The sequence below is a fragment of the Petaurus breviceps genome, unplaced genomic scaffold (genome assembly GCF_028583685.1).
Source record: "Petaurus breviceps papuanus isolate PSGF00001 unplaced genomic scaffold, PetGlider_PUasm1.0 174, whole genome shotgun sequence".
NCBI classification, from domain to species: Eukaryota; Metazoa; Chordata; class Mammalia; order Diprotodontia; family Petauridae; genus Petaurus; species Petaurus breviceps.
The window spans coordinates 33,169,691-33,192,300 of NW_027185761.1; the positions used below are offsets into that span (position 1 = coordinate 33,169,691).

Sequence of the window (22,610 nt, forward strand, 5' to 3'; positions counted from 1 at the left end):
TGCTTTGTTTAGGGAGTGGGGAGTCAGGAGGGAGAAAGGTTTGGAGTATGATGCTTCATCTGGGAGGGCAAACTGATGCCATCTTGGGGACCCAGAATGAGAGCACTGGAGGGAAGAAGGAATGGAGAAGATAGGAGTCAAAAAGTCAGGAAGTCTAACAAAGCCTGCTTCACCCACACCATTTGGGTCACAATCAGTCCTGCCCTTTTTGCATACTCAGCTTGTCCTCACATAAATTCAGGGCTAGCAAATGGATTGTTACTTTCACCGGTATCAGGAATTTCTGCAACTTACATTCATAGAGAGAATAGCATGGTCCCTGGAATAATAAGTGCCTGGTAATCAGAACTTAATAAATATTTATTGACTGATTGATTTTAGAGAGTTGTCTGGGGCAGTGAGAGTAGCTTGCTCAAGGTCACACAGCCAATTTATGTCAGAGGCCAGATGAGCCTAATAAAAAGAGAAAAGGTAAGAGGTGTTTGTGGGGGGGTGGGTGGGGTGGGGGTGTAGGAGAGCTCATAGCTAGACACTGATCTTTATAATACTGTTTGTTCATTTTAAGGTACCTTGTGCAATTCCTAAAAGACATGTACATTTTAGTCTGATTCTTTCCATTACTTGATTTTTCCCTTCATCATTTTACATTTTATAGCCTGGACTACAGGGATATTACCAGAGTGGCCAAAGATCCCTAAACACATCACCAAGGGAGCTGGAAACCAAAATGAATCCCCTTTTAATGAAAGTTACAAGTTCCTATGTGGAAAGTGAAGAGCTTTTAACTCAAGACTTGGGGGAAATAACTGTGAATTAAGACTTAGGAGACCTGGATTCTAGACTGAACTACATCCCTGACTCTCTGCATGACTTTGGACAAGTTCCTTCCTCTGTCTGGGCCTCAGCTCCTCTCTCTTTGAAATGAAGGAGTTGGAACAGATGATCTCTCAGGTCCTTTCCAAATTTAACATTCTCTAATTCCGTGCACTGCATCACCCTGGCCCAGCTGTGCAGAGAGCAAAATTGTTATGTGTAATGAGATTTTATTTTGAGTCTCCCTTAATTTATTATTCACTTCCTGCCTTAGATATTTCTTATCATTATTGTTTCCTAAACAGCAGCTTCCTCGTTTGAAAGGAGGCTCATTATCATTTCCCTCCAGGTGTAGTTCAATGCTGTTATCTATAGTAAATCCTATCTCATTTATTTCCATGGGGTTCAGAGAAGATGAGCTGATTAATATTCCTACTTGCCTTATAAATCCATCCTTTCTGGAATTTACTCTCCTGCTCAGTTTAGGATCATTAGTGAATTTAATCAATGCAGGCTTTCCATTTTCATCAAGATGATTAATAAACATAATAGGAAGTCCAGGCCCCTCTGGGACATTGTGCATGACTGTTTCTTACCCCTTGAGGGGACAGCAATAATTATACTCTGCTTGGTGCTGATCAGGAACTTTTTTTTTTACCTTTTCAATCTTCTCTTCTAAATCACTCTCTCCTCCTCTCCCACCTTGGCTCCTAATTGGCATCCTATAGCTGACCATCTGGGTATGAGTTGGCAATAGAATTAAATGAGATAAAGCTCAAGATCTTCCAAACAGTCTCATGTAGGCCTCAGTCACCCTAACAGCTTCTATTTCTCTAGGTCCTTAGTGAATTCTCCCTAAGTGAAATAAGTTATCAAATAATCAGTTTCAAAGACGTTATTTGACTTGATCCACATAGCAACTCTGTGTAAGGTTGAAACCTGTACAATCCTGGGGAAAAGGGTGTGCCTTAGTGAGATGTTCAACCAACCATGAGAAGATGGGGGAGTGTGTAGTCATTCACTTTATTTTTCATGCAAAACATTTCCATGTTAGTCATGTTGTGAAAGAAAACACAGAGGGAAAAAAAACCCAAGAAAAATAAAGTAGCAAAATAGTATACTTCAATCTGCATTCAGATTTCACTAGTTTTTTTTCTCTGGAAGTGGATAACATTTTTAATCATAGTTCCTTTAGAATAGGGATCTTTGTGTTGCTAAAAATAACCAAGTCATTCACAGTTCTTCATCATACAATATTTCTGTTCATGTGAACAATGTTCTCCTGGTTCTGCTCACTTCACTCTGAATCAGTTCATGTAAGCCTTTCCAGTTTTTTTTTCTGAAAGTATCTTATTCATCATTTCTTATGGAACATATGGAAAGGAATGTATTCCATTACATTCATATACCACCACTTGTTCAGCCATTTTTCAATTCTCCTTTTCAGTATCCCCTCAATTTCCAGTTCTTTGCCACCACAGAAAGAGCTGCTATAAATATTTTTGTACATATAGGTGCTTTTTCCTTTCCTTTCCTTTTTTTTTTTTAAATCTCTCTGGGATACGGGTCTAGTAGTGGCATTGCTGGGTCAAAGGGTATGCATGATTTTATAGTCTTTTATAGTCATTAACTATAAAATCACAGGTGAATTGTTCTAACTGCTTTTGCAGCTCTGTATAGACTGGCTATGGCAGAGGCAGCCTGCAGCTGCTACTCCCCTGGAATGGGAGTGCAAATGACAAGATGCCCCTGGGTACTCCATCAAACCAACTAAAACCTTTCCAGAGACTTTGCAGGCAACTTCCTCTCAGATGGGAAACACAGGCTACCCCACACATCATGCCTGGAGGAAACTCATTGTCTCATTCAGCCTTAAACCATTTGGAAATGAAAACAAGATGAAAGTCTCTGCTCTGCTGCTATGGAGAGAGAGGTGAAGGGCTTTCCCTCAAAGTTATCACCTTCTGTTGCTGGGTCTCCTGTTTTGTAGTCAGTAATTAGTGCCTCCATTCCCCCCACTCCAAGAGTGCAACCACTAGTCAGGGTTCTAAATCTGAGCTCATTTTATATGTCCAGAGTTTCAAGGCTGTTGATGGCTCATGTAGTAAGTTATGTAAGTCTTATTACTCTCATTTTACTGATGAGAAGATTGAGGATCAGCATTATTGGTTGACATATCTATTAATTGGCAGAGGGCCCCCTATAATAGGTGTGTGCCTTCAACCTCTAAGATGCAACCTTGCATTTCCTCATAGACGGCAAATTCTTTGAGGTTGGATTTGATTTTGGGAGGTAGCCAAAGAGAGTTCAAAGCCAAGTCTAATGTATACAGTAAATGATCTAAGTATCAAAGATCCCAGCCTTGGGTTGAGTCCTAGGGCTTGGATTTATGAATTTCATGTGTTTCATATGGAAATTGACAAGTTTTGGCTAGATGACCTATAAGGTACTTTTCAACCATAAGATCCTAGGTGCCTGTTATTTATCAAATGAGCTTAATCTCTGTGGATAAAATGTTGACCCTGGAGTCAGGAAGACTCACCTTACTGAGTTCAAATCAGAAACTTACTAGCTGTGTGACCCTGCGCAAGTCACTTAACCCTGTTTGTTTCAGTTTCTTTGTCTATAAAATGAACAGGAGCGGGAATGGCAAAGCATACTAGTATCTTTGCTAAGAATACCCCAAATGGGGTCAGAAAGAGTCGGTCACAGTTAAAAGAAATGACTGAAACAACTGAAAAATTCTCTGACTTTGGAGTCAGAGCAAATCACTCGACTTCTCTAGGACTCAGTTTTCTCATTTGTAAAATGAGGCCATTAGACTAGATAGTCTCTGAGGTCCCTTCCATCTCCAACCCTTTGATCATAATATTGTTTTGATAAAAAAAAAGTAACAGTTACTATGAAATGATTGAGTAGACTGGAAAGACCAATGTATTTGGCATTAGAAGACCTGCTCTTGAATTCTTCTTTTAATTCCTGGGTGACTTTAAGGAAGTTATTTCACCTCTATAGGCTTCAGTGTTGCTGTTATTGTTGTTTCCTTCTTTAAAAAGAGGAGGTGGAACAGAATGATTCTAGAGGTATGTCTCCCTGCCCCCATCCATGATCCAGTGAAATGGGAGAAGACCCAAATTCAGTGCAGTAGTTGGAGAATTGTAGTAGTCCAGCTCATCTCAAAGTATGGCCAGTAGACCTCTGACCATCCTTGAAACCCTTTAATGGGGTCTGTGAGGGCAGAGCTATTTTTATGATAATACTAAGACATTTTGATTTCTAACATCAATGGATACATAAACAAAAGCTCTTTGAAGGGGAGGGCAGTCCTCAATAATTTTTAAGAGTATTGGGATTCTGAGACCAAAAGTATAAGAATCTGTTCTCTAGGCTGTAGTCTGTACTCAATTTCCAATAAGCAGTTGAGATATGCTTGCCTGCTGTAGGAAATGGGAATTGTTGTTAGTCAGTCAACGAGCATTACTGGCTGTGCACTATTGGCTGATGTTGTTATTGAGTTGTTTCAGTCCTGCCCTACTCTTCCGTGACCTCATTTGGGGTTTCATGGCAAAGATATTGGAATGGTTTGCTATTTCCTTCTCTACCTCATTTTACAGATAATTGAAACTGAGGCAAACAGGGTTAAGTGACTTGCCCAGGGTAACACAGCTAGTAAGTGTCTGAGATCAGATTAGAACTCAGGAAGATGAATCTTTCTGATTCCAAGCCCAGTGTTCTGTCCACTGTGCCATCTAGCTACCCGTTGGCCCCCCTTATTGGCCAGGGACTGTGCTAAGTGCCTGAGGCACAGGGAAAGGTAAAAAGAGCCCTTGTCTTCAATGGAGAAGAAAGACCTGAACTTAGCTAGGTCCATAGGAGATGTAGAGAGGCAGCCTAATATTAGCCAGACAACTAGGACTGCCAAAGCCTACATTCTAATTATGAGTGAGGAAATGCTTTCTACCAATGCTGGTCAGCTTCTGCTGTGTGTCTTCCAGTCTTGGACATTCCTGTGCACTGAGAAGCTAAAAGACTTGGTCTGGGTCCCACAGGTAGCATGTGTCAGGGGTGCGGTTTGAATCCAGATCTTATTGAGACTAAGCTCTCAATTCATTAAAACAAACTGGATAAAGGGGCTGTTTTTTAGGTCCATTGGTTCACTGATTAACTTTTCCACTCTCCAGTATCACCTTGCACAGAGCAGGGCTCAGAAGGAATCCTTCTGGACCGAAGGGTGAGGATAAAGGAGGGAAAGACCCTGGTGAGACCCTGTGCATCTAGAAGGCAGCATGCAGCCACAAAGCACCACCGGAGAATCAGAATCAGGGTGCAAAAGGTGAATTGGGCCCACCTGGCCCTGCCCTTCTATACTCCGATACTTCCTGTTTGCCAAAAACTTTACTCCCCAGTAGAAGGAGCAGTTTTATTTTTATCGCTGTTCAGTATCACCTTCTCTTCCTCAACTGTGCCTTCTTATCTTTAGGGCTAACTTCCTATTTTCTCTTTTTTTTTTTTTCATTTTAAAACTTTCCTAACTTCCTGCATGTTCTATTTCTTTACTATCTCTTGTTTACCAAAATGCCTTATTTATTTATTTTTGGGATGCTCATGTTTGAGTCTAATCGTGAGATTTTAGTTTTCTGACTCATTATCTATCTTGCTCCCCACCCCTGCCTCAATGTCCTTAATGAGACCAAAATATCCTATGTAAGAAAAGGAATTTTGAAAACAAGAAAGAAAAGTTCCCTTGGTAATGGATTGCAGAGGAAAGTTTGAGTCTGAACCAATGCCTTGACAAACTTTCTACTAGAGAAAGAGTCTCTGAGCTTGTTTCTAATTGCCTCCCTCAGACAGCTTTGGTTTTCCCGATTCCAATCTACTATTAATCTTTTCTGTCACTCACCAGTCACGACAGTATCCTTACAAACTAAAAATTGGCTGGAGACTTTAATGTACTGAAGAAAATTCTGAGAGCCTAAGGGAGTAAATTAATGGTTGACTCAGGTTTAAAATGTGATTTTTAATCACCTAATTTTATTCAAGATGTGTGCACTGTATATATGGTTTGGCACTCAAAGACGCGTTTGTATTAAAGGGGGAAAACACATATTTAAAAAAACATCTGTCATGATGAAAAAACAAAGGCCTTAGAATCATTCGATTGTAGTTTCATAACTGTGATTCATTGCTGACTGCCAGGGAATCTCCTGTGAAATTATTACTAATAACATGCCTGTTTTCACCAAGAAGCCTAGGTCCTCCACTCTGTCATGGTATACATTGCCCAAGGGCATGCCACAGTTGGCTAAAGTATGACACTCCCCAGTGGCAGAGGATTCTGTGAAAATGAGCACCTACTCTCAAGACCAAGGACTGAAGACTGAGGGTGGGTCTCGTGGAACTCAAGCTAACAGTTGGAGGGTATACTTTAGCTAGCTTATTAGTATTATTTTTAATATTTACCACATTCCTTCCTATGTCCTTTTGGCTCATGGGACTGTGTCTTTGGGGAAACTTCACCACTAGTCAAGAGACTAACAGGGTTTTAAGTTAGAATGGGTCTTAAAAGAATATCTAGTCCAGAGGTGGACTCAAGGCCTCAGTTTAACCCTCTAATTTCACATATAACAAAACTGAGGCCCAGGTTGGTAAGGCTAGGCTCATACCTGTTAGGAAAAGAGCTGAGGCTGGAAACCCAATTTCCATCCAGCCTGAAGGATTGATTGACTGGTTTCCTTGCTTAATGGCTTCTTGGACCAGCGGTAGAATCAGATCTTCTTATATGGGCCATTCCAAAGAATGACTTCTTTCCTAGCTTATATAATACGACAGAGACCTATACACTTTCATTGGGCTCAGCAGTAGTTTCCTTGTGCTATCTTTTCATTCCAACATCTCAGCTTTGTCCTTTCTATTGCCATTTCTGTTGTTGTTTGAACCTTTACTCTGGGTCTGGACTTTGGTTTGGAATGTCTTAGGAACTCAGAATTCTGACCTGGTCTGGTATCTTTTCTCTAACTCTTCTTCTAACAATAGGATTGCCATTCATATGTCTTTTGCTTGATACCTAGCCAGTGCCCTGGACCTGATTCTGTTAGGGCCTTGATTTTGGCTGCCCATCTCTATCTAGATTTTGTATATTTATCCCACTAACAAGAATAATTTATCCCATTAGTAAACAGGAAGGACAGTAAAGTGTAAGATGTTAAGTATGTTGGCAATTGGGAGACTAGATATTAGTCCCAGCTCTGTCAAGAACTAACCATATGACCTTATTTGGGTCTCGAATTTCTATAATAAAAGGAAGTTGGATTAGGTGATTTTTTAGGTTAATTCAGTGAGGATTTATTGAGCTTGTACTGTATGTAGAGAGAACAGGTACTAGGGAAGATACAAATTTTAAACAAGACATGGAATTTGCAAATATCTACTGTTTTTAGCATTCTGTATGTAGGTAACTGCTTATGTGACATTAGTTTAATGAGTGCTTAAGGGCCCATCTTCCTTCCAATATCTCCCAGGGGACAGCTATGGTGCCTGGCATTCTTAGCATACGAGAATTGTTCCTTTTGTATTAAAACTTTGCCTTATAATGGACATGTTACTTAGCAGGGCTAATTTGAAACCCATTAACAATGAGCTTAGGGGCCAAAATTAGCATTATTAGCTTATAGGCCATAACAAAAACAGGTGGTGAGCTGGATTCAGTCCTGTGGTCACAGTTTACTGACCCCTCAGCTAGATGAATGTATCGTTACCTAGCCTCAGGGAGCAGTACACTGAGGCATTTGATGGTGGTGTTGATGGGAGGGAATACATATTTGACAGAACACTGGTTGTGAGTAGGTGTGATAATCAACAAAGTTACTTCAGACATCTACATCTCCAGCAAGGGAGGGTATGCTATGGTTTTCAAAGGGTCATTATCCCCTACTAGGGAGAACCGGGACATACACAGAAAGGTAATCCATTAAATTGGCCCTTACTCACCCAGCACCACCTGGGGGAAGCAGGCCTGGAACCTAGATGTTTAACTCCACTTGAAGTTCCTCTGGGTTTGTTGTATGACCAGACTAGATTGATTTGGTTCTTAGGTAAATTTCCTGAAACATGAACAGATTCATATTTCGAAAAGATCAGTAAGTTCATGCTTCTTTTTGGTCATTCATGAATTTGGGACCAGTTATTCGGTAATGTTAACCTACTTACAATACCCTGCAGGAATAAGCACAAAGAACAGGGCTTTTTTGTGTAGGCCATTTAATGCTGATATTTTCCTTCATCTTGGTAGCAGGGCAATGGAGAGAGCATTGGGCTTGGGGTCAGAAAGACACAAGTTCAAATCCATGAAGGTACTTTATATGTCAGCACTTTATAAATTCTTATTGAGTTGTTTGACTGACTGACCCTAGGCAAGTCAATTAAGCTCTTAGCCTTAATTTCTTATCTATATAAAAAGGATGATAAAAGCACCCACTTCTCAGGGTTGTTGTGAGGATCAAGTCAGATAATATATTATCATTTACCCTAGAGATCTATTTTTAGATCAGAAATCTAGTCCATGATCAAGATGGAAGCACTGAAAGACCATACTTCCGTGGGCAGCCTGAGGTGGGTTGGCCTTATAGCATAGCCAGCTTACTTCCACAGTCTGTGTGGTCTGAGCTAACTAACTTGGTTCTTTGGGGTCCAGGCAGTCTTTGGAGCTATCACTGTTCTCCCTGCACTGAAACCATAACATAGTATGTAAAGCAGAGGGCCCTGAATTTCCCATGGTTCCATATTTTCCAACTGTGTTTAATTGGGGTACTATAGATATTATGAAAATAAAGTCAGATCCTGTGAATATTCTTATTTTTTTTTCTTGCTTGGCCCTGGTAATAATAGCAAATGTTTAAATAGCACTTTAAGGACTGTAAGGTACTATGCATATATAGTATCATTTAATCCTCAAAACAGCCTCCATGAGGTCAGAATTGTAGGCAAAGTCATCTCTGTTTTGTGGATAAGGAAATAGACTCAGAGAGGTTATGATTTATCTATGGCCATGCTGTTCGTAAAGGTCGGAAGCAGGATTTGGGTGAAGTGTTTCCTGATTCCATGCCCAATGTCTTTACAAGCCAGTGACTTATTCCTCACATGCAAGATGCTCCATTTCCCAATTCGGAATATTTTTGCTGAATTTGTCCTCCATATCTGGAATGTTCTCCCTCCTCACCTCTGCCTACTGGTTCTCTGGCTTCCTTCAACTCCCAACCAAAGTCTTAGCTTCTACAGGAAGAAGCCTTTCCCAACTCCTTTTAATGCTAATACTGTGGATATTCCTGAGTATGGTTTAGAGACACAGAAGACTCACTAGACCAAGAATGCCTAAAATGAGGTCCATGTAAACTTGGTTTTTTTTTTATTTTATAATTGTATATCAATCTATGTATTTTATTTTATACATTTAAAAACATTATTCTGAAGAATCCAAAGGCTATTTCACCAGATGGTCAAAGGGGTCCATGACACACAAAAAGTTAAGAACTCATGTTTTAAAACCAATAACCTATTCTCTTCCTGAGACCTAGTTCCATGTAAGCATGGTTCCCATGTCTTTATTAGCTAGCACAAATCATTTCCACTTTCTTTGATTATCTATTCTTCCTCAAACTAACCAGGCCAATCTGTACTAGTACAAAGAGATGATTGGAGAGATAGCTGAGACAGGGTTTATTGTTGGTCAGACTCCTCTGCTGAGGAGACCAACGCTTGTGCTAAGTCTTGTCTGATCTTCCTTTATCAAGTATATTGGGAAGTGATATGGTACAAGGGAAAACAAACAAGAGATTTAGAATCAAAGGATGTGGGTTTGAATCCTGCCTCTGTCAGTCACTCCCTGGGTAAACTTGATTGCCTTGGATTCTTTTGGTCTGACCTTTAAGAATATTGCATCACCACATTACCCCACTAAGGCAGCTGAGTACTTTGCCTCAGTTTCTTAATTTACAAATTGGAGAATGGGACTTTATGACTTCTCAGGTATCTTTCAGCTCTATATTTGTGATCCTATCACTTGTGTGACTTTGGGAAAATCACTTTACTCCTCTCTCCTCAGTTTCCTCATCTATATTATGAGGGTTTGATAAGATGACCTATGAAGGCCCTTTTAGCTCTAACCCTATCTCTCCTCAGTTTCCTCATCTATATTATGAGGGTTTGATAAGATGACCTATTAAGGCCCTTTTAGCTCTAACCCTATGAAGGATTCTAGGCTTCTCCTTTGACAGTGGCAAAGCAAGAATTCTCTCTAGGTTTATCAAAGGGATAGTTGAACTGAATAACTGGAGAGTGGTTTAACTGAAAAGATTTTTGTAATCATGGTTAGAAGCAAACAGCATTGTTATCTTGATTTGGCATGGCTCTGGGGTGTGTGGGATTGCTCAATTTGAGATGTAAACACAAGTGAGTGTGTGGTTTTGATAATATTTGTTAGGATATCTAAGTTTTGCCACTGGGCCAAATTCTTTCTCTTTCCAATTCTGTGAGGAAAAGAAGTTTTACAATGACAGGTTAATTTTTGTGGTTTAAGGTTTTCTCCTTTCCAATAAATACGAATGATAAATTTAAAAAAACGAATATCCTCTATCTTACTTTTTTTTAAAGCAAGGAAAGGTAGGTAGCAGACTGTTCAATGAACAGTCAATCAGCAAACATTTATTAGATGCCTACTATGAATACAAAAAAAGGCAATCATCAATAGGAACACTAGGCATTTTTCTCTCTCTTCCCCTAAAATCCCACTCTGATCCCTCCCATTAGATTATAAACTCTGCTATAAGATACTAAGCTCCTTGAGGGCAAGGTCTGTCTTTTGCCTCTTTCTGTTTAGCACAGTGCCTGGCACATAGTAGGCATTTAATTGATTAATTGATAGAGAATTGAATCAAATTGAGCTTGTATTCTGGAGGGCCAAATCTATGCAATATAACTTACCAGGTATGGTCCCAGATGAAGCCAATAAACATATATTAAGCACCTATTATGTGCCAACCTTTGTGCTAAGCACTGGGGATGCAAAGAAAGGCAAAGACATGGTTTCTACTCTCAGGTAGATCACATGTTAATAGAAATATGTTGTATGTCTGCTGTCTGAGGCCTAGACTTGTTAAATTTTAGAAGGCTCATCAGTAGGTTGATTACAAAAATTATTGAATTTTTCAGCCAAAGAAATGTACAAAAAAATTCTACTAAATTGTCTAGAGAGTGTGATCTATGTCGATGGAGACTGGACCAACAATGAAGAAATCAATTCAATCTTTTTTTCTTTTTAATGTGCCTACCATGTACCAGGTACTGGAGATGTAAAGAGATTGTATTCTATAAGGGGAGACGGTATGCATATATATAATGACATAAGATGTGAAAAAAAAGAAACCCAAGGTAATTTTGTAAGTCAAGTCTCCAGCACCTGGACCTGGAAAGGCTCCATGTGGTACCTGGAGCTAAGCTTTGAAGGAGACCAGAGATTCTAAGAGGCAGGGCCAAGAAGGGAAGCATCGGTACGTGACATAAGCAGTAAGCATCTCTAATCTGACCAGGCTAGAGAGGACACTACCACGGAACATGAATTCTGTCGGAGCCTCAGTTTCCCCATTGGTTGAAAACAGCAAATACTTTTTATAAGCCTGTATTCAGAGAACACAGTGTTAGATCCTGGTGGAGATACATTTAGATAAGTCTGCATTCATGGATCTTATAGTCGTGTAGGGGAACATGGTACATATGAATTCATCTGTTTTTCTCAAGTCTCTCTGACATCTATCATCTGTCTATCTAGATATTTGTCTAATGATAATAGCTAGCATGTATAAAGTGCTTTAAAAGTTGCAAAATACTTTTAAAAATATTTCATTTTATCCTCCCAACAGCACTGGTGCTTTTATCATCTCCATTTTACAGATGAGGAAACTGAGACAGGTAGAGATCAAGTAACTTACCCATGGTCACATAGCTAGTAGGTGCCTGAGGACAGATCTGAACTCAGATCTTTATTCCAGGGACAGACTTCTATTGAATCACCGAGTTGTCTACATCTCCATCTATAGTAATTCACGTGTTATATAGTTCAGTGCATTTCAGGAGTCAAGGGAAAATGTGTGTGGTTCAAGGGTAGACAACTACTAATTGGTAGAAATCAGGGAAGACTTCATGGAGTGAGCTGTCTTTGAACTGGGCTTTGAAGGACAGGTAAAAATACAACAGATGAAATGGGATTCCAAGAACTTGAAAGAGTGAATGCACTCTTTCATGATTTTCTGGAGCAACGTTCACACTGCTGTGGTCTAGAAAGAAATTTGAACTTTTGTCAGTATTCTGATGAAATGTTGTGGAGACAGTCAGAGTGATGGAAACAGCAGTGAACTATGGGTTAGGTGATCTGCAGGTTTGACTCTCCAATTAGCTGTATAATCAGGGACAACACCCCCCTCCCCACCCCTTTCTCTGAGTCTCAGTTTCCTCACCTGCAAAACAAAAGGGTTGAACCAAATGACCTCAGCACCTTTCTAGCTCTAATAATTTATTTGCTTTCTGTTCTTTTTTGAAATGTGTTTTGTTAGATATTTGCTTCAAGTGTTATTTTAATGGATATGATAATCTTGGTATTTCTATACTGAGCAAAAAGGAAGTCTGCAAAAACTATTGAGCTGAATTTCCATTTGGGGGAATTATTCCTTGATATGGTGTTCTTAGGACTGCTCATCCAGTGAGCTGCCCCCAGCCTCCAGGGCCTAGGCTCCAACCCCTCTGAAAGCTGTGTTAGTGACACTAATCACAGGCTTGCTTTTGGGAGGTCTTCCAGCTGAAGGCTATTCACTTATTTATTTTTTTAAAGATGATTTTAAGTGGTTTTTGGCTTAACCTGCCCAATGTAATAATGTTGTTTTCTTTCTCTTGTATAGGAGAGGATGAAGCACCCCACCTGGCAGAATGGCTTTTGTCTGTTCTCATGGCTACTGCCTGCTTTCTTCTGATGAGTCTCTTCTTCATATGTCGAATGTAGGTGCCTTCTATGGCTTGCTCTTGGGGCACCCAGTAGAGTCAACAAACACTGGTTCTTTGCCCACCCATCACTTATCACTCCCATCCTCTAGCGAAACAATTGCATGCACAGAAAGGCAAGAGATTAAAACTGGTCATCTGTGGGCCTTTTCTGGGCCTGCTTTCTGAGGAGATTATTGTTATACAAACAAGAGGGGGAAAATCAATAGCTGATCTATGGAGACACAAGCTCCAGGAAGCTGCTGGGAGCCAGTGAAGTTCTGCCCTTGAATTGGCTAATGGTGTGGTAATTTTTGTGAAGGCCTGTAAATTATTCAGGCAGCTCTTGATTTCTTTGCTGATTTCCCTTACGTGTTTTGTTGCCTTTCGGGGAGGGCCAGCATGGGCCTTTTTACATGGCAGGTGTTCCTTCTGGTACAGTCGGCTCTCCCCACTGTGAGCTGAAATAACAACCAAACCCCCTGCCATGGCCATGTGATTACTTCGGACTTGGGTAGGCATTTGTTGGCTCCCCCGTCCTCCTGTCCCCAAGTGGCTAATTGCACTTGAACCAAGCGATGCTTCCTGTAATGACTTGCATATATGAAGAGAATCTAGATGTCAGGGAAAAGTGTATTGGTTTTTTTCCCCTTTTCTCAAGGAACTTCAAATAGTCCTGCTTCCAGGCCCAGAAACTGGGCTCCACTAACATGTGTCATTCAGCATATTTAAGAATGTTCTCCCTTTTAGCCCTCATGTGATTTCTGAAAATGGCATTCTCAGAGATGATTATTTTTCTGAACAATTTCATCATTATTAATTAGAAAGTTCTTGTGTTATATCCATAGGGAAGGCACAGTTCTGAATGGGCTGTTATGATTATTATCAGAGGCTTTCCATATATGATTTGCAAGGATTTAGGAAGCAATAAAATATATTCACGTGAAAACAATTCTGAATATAATTTAATTTTCCTTGTGTGGTTCAAAAGGACTCTGTGATCTTTATGGGTCAGCACTAGGGATATCAGCTATCACTGTTCATGTACTGGTAGGTAGCTGCTGTGTATTGCCTTCAGAGTTGGATAACCTGGGTATTATCTCTCAGTTACCAGCTGTGTGACCATAGGCAAGTAGCTCAACCTTTCTGAGCCCCAGTCAACAATACATGGTGATTTAAATTGGTAGAGCAAGTGTCCTATAATCGTGAAGCCATTGGTCTGGTTAGAACAGCAATGCCCCAACTTCATAGCACCATTGTGAGGATCATAATCAGATAAGGTATATAAAGGGACAAGAATCAGGCCTCTAGGGAACTCTCAAATGAGGAAATTCACTCTACCAATGGAGATTGGCTCTTTTTCTTCAACTCATGGTCTTAGAAAGTTGCCTAGAGCAGTAAGAGGTTAATTGACTTGCCCAATGTCACATGATCATTATGTGTCAAAGTCAGGACTTGAACCCAGGTTTCCCTGGTTCTTGGACTAGCTCACTTTCCACTTTTACCACACTGCCTCTAAGTGCCTGCACTGTACTGTATGTGTCAGCTGTTTGTGGCATTCCTGGTCAATAAGGATTCTGAGTAGAGAGAACACCGGTATGTTTACTTTAGTGTGTATCTTTTTTTCCCAAAAAATTTAATACATTTTTACATAGCAGTCATATTAAATATATTTCCACAATAGTCCTATTGTGAAAGAAGACTCAGAAAAAAAGAGAAAAACCACAAGAAAGGAAAAAACAACAAAAAAGTGAAAATAGTTTGCTTTGATCTGCATTCAGACTCCATAGTTCTTTCTCTGGATGTGGTAGGATTTTCCATCATGAATTCTTTGGAATTGTCTTAGATCATTGCATTGCTGTGAAGAGCTAAGTCTCTCAAAGCTGATCATTGTATAATGTTGCTGTTACTGTGTACAGTGTTCTTCTGGTTCTGCTTACTTCACTCAGTATCAGTTCATGCAAGTCTTTTTGGGTTTTTCTAAAATCTGCCTGCTGATCCTTTCTTATAGCACAATAGTATTCTATTATATTCATATACCACAACTTGTTCAGCCATTCCACAATTTATGGGAATCCCCTCAATTTCCAATTCTTTGCCACCACAAAAAGAGCTGCTATAAATATTTTTGTACATGTAGGTCCTTTCCCAATTTTTATGATCCGTTTAAGATACAGACCTAGTTGTGCTATTGCTGGATCAAAGGGTATGCACAGTTTTATAGCATTTTGGACATAGTTCCAAATCACTCTCCAGAACTGTTCAATCATTTCACAACTCCACCAACAATGCATTAGTGTTATTATCTTTCCACATCTTCTCCAACATTTATCATTTTCCTTTTCTGTCATTTTAATGAAACTGATGGGTGTGAGGTGGTACCTCAGAGTTGTTTTAATTTGTATTTCTTTAATCAATAGTGATTTAGAGCATTTTTCATATGACTACAGATATCTTAAACTTCTTCATCTGAAAACCTCCTGTTCATATCAACTGGGGAATGACTTGTATTCTTATAAATTTGACTTAGTTCTCTATATATTTTAGAAATGAGGTCTTTATAAGAAATAGTGGCTGTTAAAATTGTTTCCCGGCTTTCTGCTTTCCTTCCAATTTTGGTTGTGCTGGCTTTGTTTTTTCAAATTCTTTTAATTTAATGTAATCAAAATTATGTATTTTGTATTTCATAATGTTCTCTATATCTTGTTTGATCATAAATTCTTCTATTCTCCATAGATCTGACAGGTAAACTATTCCTTGCTTGCCTAATTTGCTTATGGTATCACCTCTCATGTTTAAATCGTGTACCCATTTTGACCTTATATTGGCATATGGTGTGTGGTCTGTGCCTAGTTTCTGCCATACTATTTTCTAGTTTTCCTAGCAGTTTTTGTCAAATAGTGAGTTCTTATCCCAGAAACTGGAATCCCTGGGTTTATCAAACGACTAGTAGATTGCAGATTACTATAGTGCTTTATTAATGTGTCTTTTATACTTAGGCTAACCCACTGCTCTACCACTGTTTCTTAGCCAGTACAAAATAGTTGTGATGATTGCTGCTTTATAATATAATTTTAGGTGTGGTATGGCTAGGTCACCTTCCTTTGCATTTTTTTTTAATTAATTGTCTTGATATTATTGACCTTTTGTTCCAGATAAACTGTTATTATTTTTCCTAGCTCTATAAAATAGTTTTTTTTTTTGGTAATTTGACTGGTATGACACTAAATAAGCAAGTTAATTTAGGTAGAATTGCCACTTTTATTCTATTAACTGAGCCTACCCATGAGCAATTGATATTTTTCCAATTGTTTAGATCTCACTTTATTTATGAGAAGTGTTTTATAACTGTGTTCACATAGTTCCTGGGTTTGTCTTGGCAGGCAGATTCCCTAATATTTTATATTGTCTATAATTATTTTAAATGGCACTTCTTTTTCCATCTCTTGTTTCTGGGATTTGTTGGTAAGATATAGAAATTTGGTGACTTATGGAGTTTATTTTATATTCCGCAACTTTGCTAAAGTAGCTAATTACCTCAAGTAATTTTTCAGTTGATTCTCTAGGATTCTCTAAGTAGACCATCATATCATCTTCAAAGAGTGATAGTTTTGTTTCCTTATTGCCTACTCTAATTCTTTCCATTTCCTTTTCTTCTCTTATTGCTAAAGCTAACATTTCTAGTACAATATTGAACAACAGTGGTGATAATGGTCATCCTTGTTTCACCCGTGATCTTATTGGGAAAATGTATAACTTATCCCTTTATATAATACTTGCTGTTGGTTTTGGATAGATGTTACGTATCATTTTAAGGAAAACTCCATTTATTCTTATGCTCTTTAGTGTTTTTAATAGTAATGGGTGCTATATTTTGTCAAAGACTTTTTCTGTATCTATTGAGATAATCATATTATTTGTTAGTTTTATTATTGATATGGCCAGTTATGTTGATAGTTTTCCTAATACTGAACCAAACCTGTATTCCTGGTATAAATCCCTCCTGGTCACAGTGTATTATCCTCATGATAAATTGCTGTAATCTCTTTGCTAATATTTTATTTAAATTTTCTGCATCAATATTCATTAGGGAAATTGGTCTATAATTTTCTCTGTTTTGGCTCTTCTTGGTTAAGGTATCACCACCACAAGTGTATAATAAAAATAATTTTGTAGGCTTCCTTCTTCACTTGTTTTTCCAAATAGTTTATATGGTATTGAAACGAATTGTTCTTTAAATATTTAGTTTCACTTGTAGCTACTTGTAATACACTTGTATCTGACCCGGGAAATTTTTTCTTAGGTTTGTTCAATTTATTTTTCTAAAATAGGGTCATTTAAATATTTTATTTTCTCTTCTGTTGATCTGGGTATTTTATTTTTTTTGTAAATATTCATCTATTTCACTTAGATTGTCAGATTTATTGGTACACAGTTGGGCAAAATAGCTCCTAATTATTGCTTAAATTCCCTCTTCATTGGTGGCAAATTCACCCTTTTCATTTTTGATACTGATAATTTGGTTTTCTTCTTTCTTTTTTTAAATCAAATTAACCAAAGGTTTATCTATTTTGTTATTTTTTTATATAAATCAGGCTTAGCTTTATTTATTAGGTCAATAGATTTCTTATTTTCAGTTTTATTAATCTCTCATCTGATTTTTAGAATTTCTAATTTGATATTGAATTGGGGATTTTTAATTTGTTCTTTTTCTAGCTTTTTTAGTTGCATGCCCAATTTGTTGATCTGCTCTTCCTCTATTTTATTCATGGAAGCATTTAGAGATATAAAATTTCCCTTAAGTACTGCTTTGGCTACATCCCATAAATTTTGGTATATTATCTCATTATTGTTGCGCCCTTTGATAAAGTTGTTGATTGTTTCTGTGATTTGTTGTTTGACCGAATCACTCTTTAGGATTAGATTATTTAGTTTCCAATTAGTTTTTAGCCTAACTTTCTTTTTTTTTTTAAGCAATCGGGGTTAAGTAACTTGCTCAAGGTTACATGGCCAGTTATTTCTGGGTGTGGTGCTGAGTGTCTGAGCCTGAGATTCGATCTCCAGGTCATCCCAACACTGGAGCCGGTGCTCTTATTCACTGAGCCACCTGACCGCCCCTTAGCCTAACTTTCCATGGCCCTTTATTACATGTAATTTTTATTGCATCATGATCTGATAAAGATGCATTTGCTATTTATGCCTTTCTGCATTTGATTGTGAGGTTTTTAATGCCTTAATACATGGCCAAGTTTTTGTGTAGGTGCCATGTACCTCAAAGAAAAAGGAATGCTTTTTTTTATCCCCATTCTGTTTTTTCCTGAGGTCTATCATATCTAACTTTTCTAAAATTCTATTCACCTCCTTAACTTCTTTCTTGTTTATTTTGTGGTTAGATTTATCTAGTTCTGAGAGGGGGAGGTCCCTCACTAGTATAGTTTTGCTGTCTATTTCTTCCTGTAACTCTCTTTACTTCTCCTCTAAGAATTTGGATGCTATGCCATTGACCAATTCATATTCCCCTTTGAGGTTTCACGTGTAGGCATTTTGACATTGTTGTCTTCTTCTGAGTTTGTGTTTTCATCTTCCCTGTCACCATCTTGGCTTTCTATGGTCAGGGCTCTTTCCTGTTTCTTGTTCCTTTTTTAGCTTACTTTGACGGTTTTAAAGTGGAACTCTGCTTCTGGGGCATAGGGGCACTGTCCCAAGCTTCTTGTGCTAAGGACCAAGGGCCTGGCCACTGACTTTCTGCTCTGGTGCCCCAGGTGCTGGTGGCTTGCCCACTCTACTGGGGTGGCCCAACCTAGTTGTGCCTGTTATACCCTGTGTTCCAGGGCTGGCAATCTGCCTTCTGCACTGGGGCTAGAGGTCTCACAGCTGACCTGCTGTGTTACTAGCCTGCTAAACCAGGACTGTGGGATCTTTATTGCTGATCTGTGCTGTGACTAAGGGCCTCCCAATGGCTTTCCTGGACACCCTCTGTGCAGGGCAAAGCTCCCCTTCTACTCAAATGAGACAGATCTTTCCTGAAGTCCTAAGTTATCTGAAGCTGGAAGATTGTTTTGCTGTGTATTTCTAGGTTTTATTGCTCCAGAATCTGTTTAGAGGCTTGACTTAATGTTGTTTCTCAGGGAAACTGGGGAGAGCTAAGGCAACTTTCTGGCTTCTCTCCACCATCTAGGCTGTATCTTTTAAGGGCCATTTCTAGAGCAAAGCTATATGACCAGAGAACAAGGGACCTTGTTTAAAATCTCTCTTTACTTCTTTTTCAGCTGTCAGCTATGGACCAAATTGTTTCCTCCCATTCCAGCACCAAACAGGAAAGTCAAGGACCTTTCCTTAAATAACATCTATGAGGTAATTTCTGAAGAGTCTGGATATCTAACCTGCTCAGGAATGCTTGAGTAGTGTGCTGAAGTTGTACATTGAGTTTTTATGTAATGAAAGGATTTTATTGCTGTGGACACCTATGTACTATTCTCTGTCTCTCTGTCTCATACACATACAAAGACAGACACATATGCATGCACACACACACACACACACACACACACACACATACACCTCCCCCTTTGGTCAAGAATATTTTAATGGAATCACATGGTCATTTCAGTTAAACAACTTGCTAAATTGCTTTCTTCTTCCCCATTCCTAGACTGTCTCTTTAGTTGTATCTCAGAAGCATAGATTTTAGAACTAGATATTTTCTAGTTTAACCTCTTTTGTAGATGACAGACTAAGGTAAGCAGAGGTTAAATGACTTGCACAGGGTCACTCAGCTAGTATCTAGAATGGGATTCAAGCCCAGTCCTTCCTGACTCTAAAGTCTGGTCCTCTTTCCACTTTATCATGCAACATCCTGTAGCTGTGGCTGTGTAGGTAGCTTTCATTGACTTTCACATCTTGTGCTCCATTAGCTACTAGGGAAAGGCGGCATAAGCCCTTTCTCCAACACGATCGGCTAGTGTGCAATCATCTAACAGATCTTTATAGAATACTTTTGTGGCACGAGGTCAGCCTGGAGGGGGTTACCTCTTTGGCAGGGCCTGGGTATGTTTGAACTCTCCTACCCAGACATGAAATAAACATCAGGGGTGGCAGAGCCCAGGTGAACAGAGACCAGAGGCAATGTCCTGGACAATTCAGGGTGAAGACCATGCATGCTCATCCCTGCTTTGTCCATATCCTTGGCTCCCCTTTGTTCTGGAAGTATTAGGTCAGCTTAGATAAAACTGTGGCCAGCATTTTGGAAAGGGGAGCCCAGTGACCAATAGTTCGCTGCCGAGCAGACATTTGACCTCCCTTTCAATGTCTGTTTGAAATTCCTCTTGGATCTGACCTGTATTCTCCTAAGAACCACAGGTGATGTGAGCAGCAGACTTAAGTCCTTTGTCTGAGCCTCTTAATGGGTCATTTTAATGCTTGTATCTGATTTCCCCACAGAAAACAAGCGGTTCCTATTGATAGCAAAAGGAGCAGGCTTAAAAGCTTATTTGATAAGCTCATGGTTTGTTTTTAATTAAAAGTAAAAGCATCTGTTCAAAATAACCTGACCTGGGGAAGAACAAGCGGATTTCACTATAAGCAAATAGCAAATATTAATGTTAGAGCTAAGCCCAACCTGGCTTCCCAGGGCCTCTTATCCTCTTGCCATGTTGTGTTCCCATTAAACAACCTCAGCAATTAAAGAGAAAAAACAAAAAAAGAACAAGTAAAATGAGAGAATTGAATGCTGCAGCGTGCCCAAAGGACTGAAATTCTCCAGTCACCGCAAAAATGGTAGAACCAATTCCAGCTTCCCCATCTGTGGCCTTCCCCTCCTCTACTCTCCCCAACTGCTTCCACCATCACACAAAGCAATCACCTCCAAGGGCCCAGGTCCAACTTGGTTTGGCTCCACTGCTAATAGAGGCAATAAGGGGCCCAGTCAGTGCCAGGGGTGGCAACAGCTTTGACAGTACAGGCACCAGCCCAGTAGGAATCAGTTAGAAAGTGTGAGGAAGGAGAGGAAACGGTGGAGGGCTGTTGATCATTTCTAATTAAAGCTGGCATCCCAGGAGTAGTGCTGCAGGCAGTCTTGGGCTTTGGGGATCTCTGCCTTCCAAGAGCTCTCTCAGGGTAAGAGTTTGTCAAGTAAGTTTTTGCCTGTTTAGATCCCAAAGAAAAACCATTCTGACTGTAATGTCAACAGGTAGTCTGTTTTGCATCATTCAGGCAAAAGACCCAAACGGCTCCATTCCTGACTGCTATTTGCTATATGATCACCTTCTCTGGTTCTCAATATCTCCTTTGGAAAAATGAAGGTTGTGGACTAAATAAATGATCTTCACCAGCCTTAAAGCCTATAAGTCTATGAATCTTTCATCTCTAGTCAGTGAATTAACAAACATTTCTTAAGTACTTAGTGTGCTCTAAGTGCTAGAGGTACAAAGAAAAGCAAAAATTCTGTCTTTGCCTTCCCTAAAGTCATTTACATTCTAAAAGGGGAGAGAATATGTAAATAAGGAGATATAGTCAGAGTAGATGGAATCTTAGAGGGATGGCTGGGGAGAGAGGATGAGGAGAGGCTGGAAAAGATCTCCTGCAGAATATCAGATTTGAGCTAAGGAAGCCAGAGGAGCCAACAGAGGGATGCCTCCTCCCTCCCCAATAGCTTGGCTTTAATTATTACAGGAGTAACTTTTTTCTATATGTTAATAGAAGTTTCGAATCAGCTTTGAAACGTTAATGTTGCCTCCCAAATGCAGGGAGGCAGCATAGGGCCGTGAGCAGATTACTGGTGTGTCAAAGGCATTGGGGTGAAATCTGTGTGACTTTGGGCAAGGCCTCTCTGGGCCTCAGTTTCCATCTTTCAAATGAGATGTTCAGACTAGATGATCTACAAGACCCTTCTGGCTCTACGATCTTATGACTTGCATGACCTGGGGAAGTCACTTCACTTTCAAAGGGCCTCTGTTTACTACTGGGCAAAATGAGAGGGCTGAATGACCATCAGGTCCCTTCCAGCTTTAGTCTGATCCTAATTCAAAGCTTTTATTATTGCTAGAGTTGTGCAATTGAAATATGAGAGATAAAATTGTATACACTGCATTATTTGTAATTGTTTTACTTAAAGAATACATAGCAATACCCCTGGAACCAAGCTATCTGACCAGCCTTGTGGACAACTGGGATATCTTTAGAAACTTTCTTTCAAGGGGCAGATGTCAAAGCAAGTGGTTATATTTCCTAATATTTGTTTTCCAGAAAACCAGGTCCGGTGAAACAGAAACGGAAGTCATAAGTTATGTGGAAGACCCTGGATTGGACAATTTGGAGGATTCTGTATTTTGACATTCACTGATCTAGTCCAAGGAAAAGCTCTGACCCACACCAGGAGAGCCGAAAATAGATGGGCTATTCCTTTGTACTCAGCCTTCCTTCAGGCATCTTCGTGTTCAGATTTCAAGTGGCATCCTATTGAACTACAACACCACCCACCCACCTGTATCTTTCTGTTTGTTTTTGAAGTGGGACTTGTTGTCAGTCTCTCTCTGATCACAGCAAGGGGACTGAAGATGCCCAGGTATAAGTCAGGTGCTTTCAATCTTTTGATGAGCAAGTTAATAATGGAACTTTTTGTTGTTCACATCAGCACCAATCCAGACATTCTCTTTGGCAGGATTCAGCCAGAGGACTCAGAAAGAAACCGTATGCTAGCCTTGCTTTTGTAAATATGGCTATTGGCCTGCTTACTAAAAATGAGGTCAGTGAGTTCAATAGTTCTTTATGTCTCAGAG

The 22,610-nt window shown here is 39.5% G+C and overlaps 1 protein-coding gene across 1 annotated transcript in view; it reads left to right on the forward strand.

The window, feature by feature from the left end:
- Positions 1–22,327, forward strand: part of IL5RA (interleukin 5 receptor subunit alpha) — a 47,262-nt gene extending 24,935 nt beyond the window's left edge. The window contains exons 8-10 of the mRNA XM_069084533.1: positions 12,756–12,852; positions 19,104–19,188; positions 22,078–22,327. Of these exons, the coding sequence (XP_068940634.1) occupies positions 12,756–12,852; positions 19,104–19,188; positions 22,078–22,164 (269 nt within the window). The 3' untranslated portion in view covers positions 22,165–22,327. The remainder of the gene's footprint in view (positions 1–12,755; positions 12,853–19,103; positions 19,189–22,077) is intronic.
- Positions 22,328–22,610: the final 283 nt, after the last annotated feature.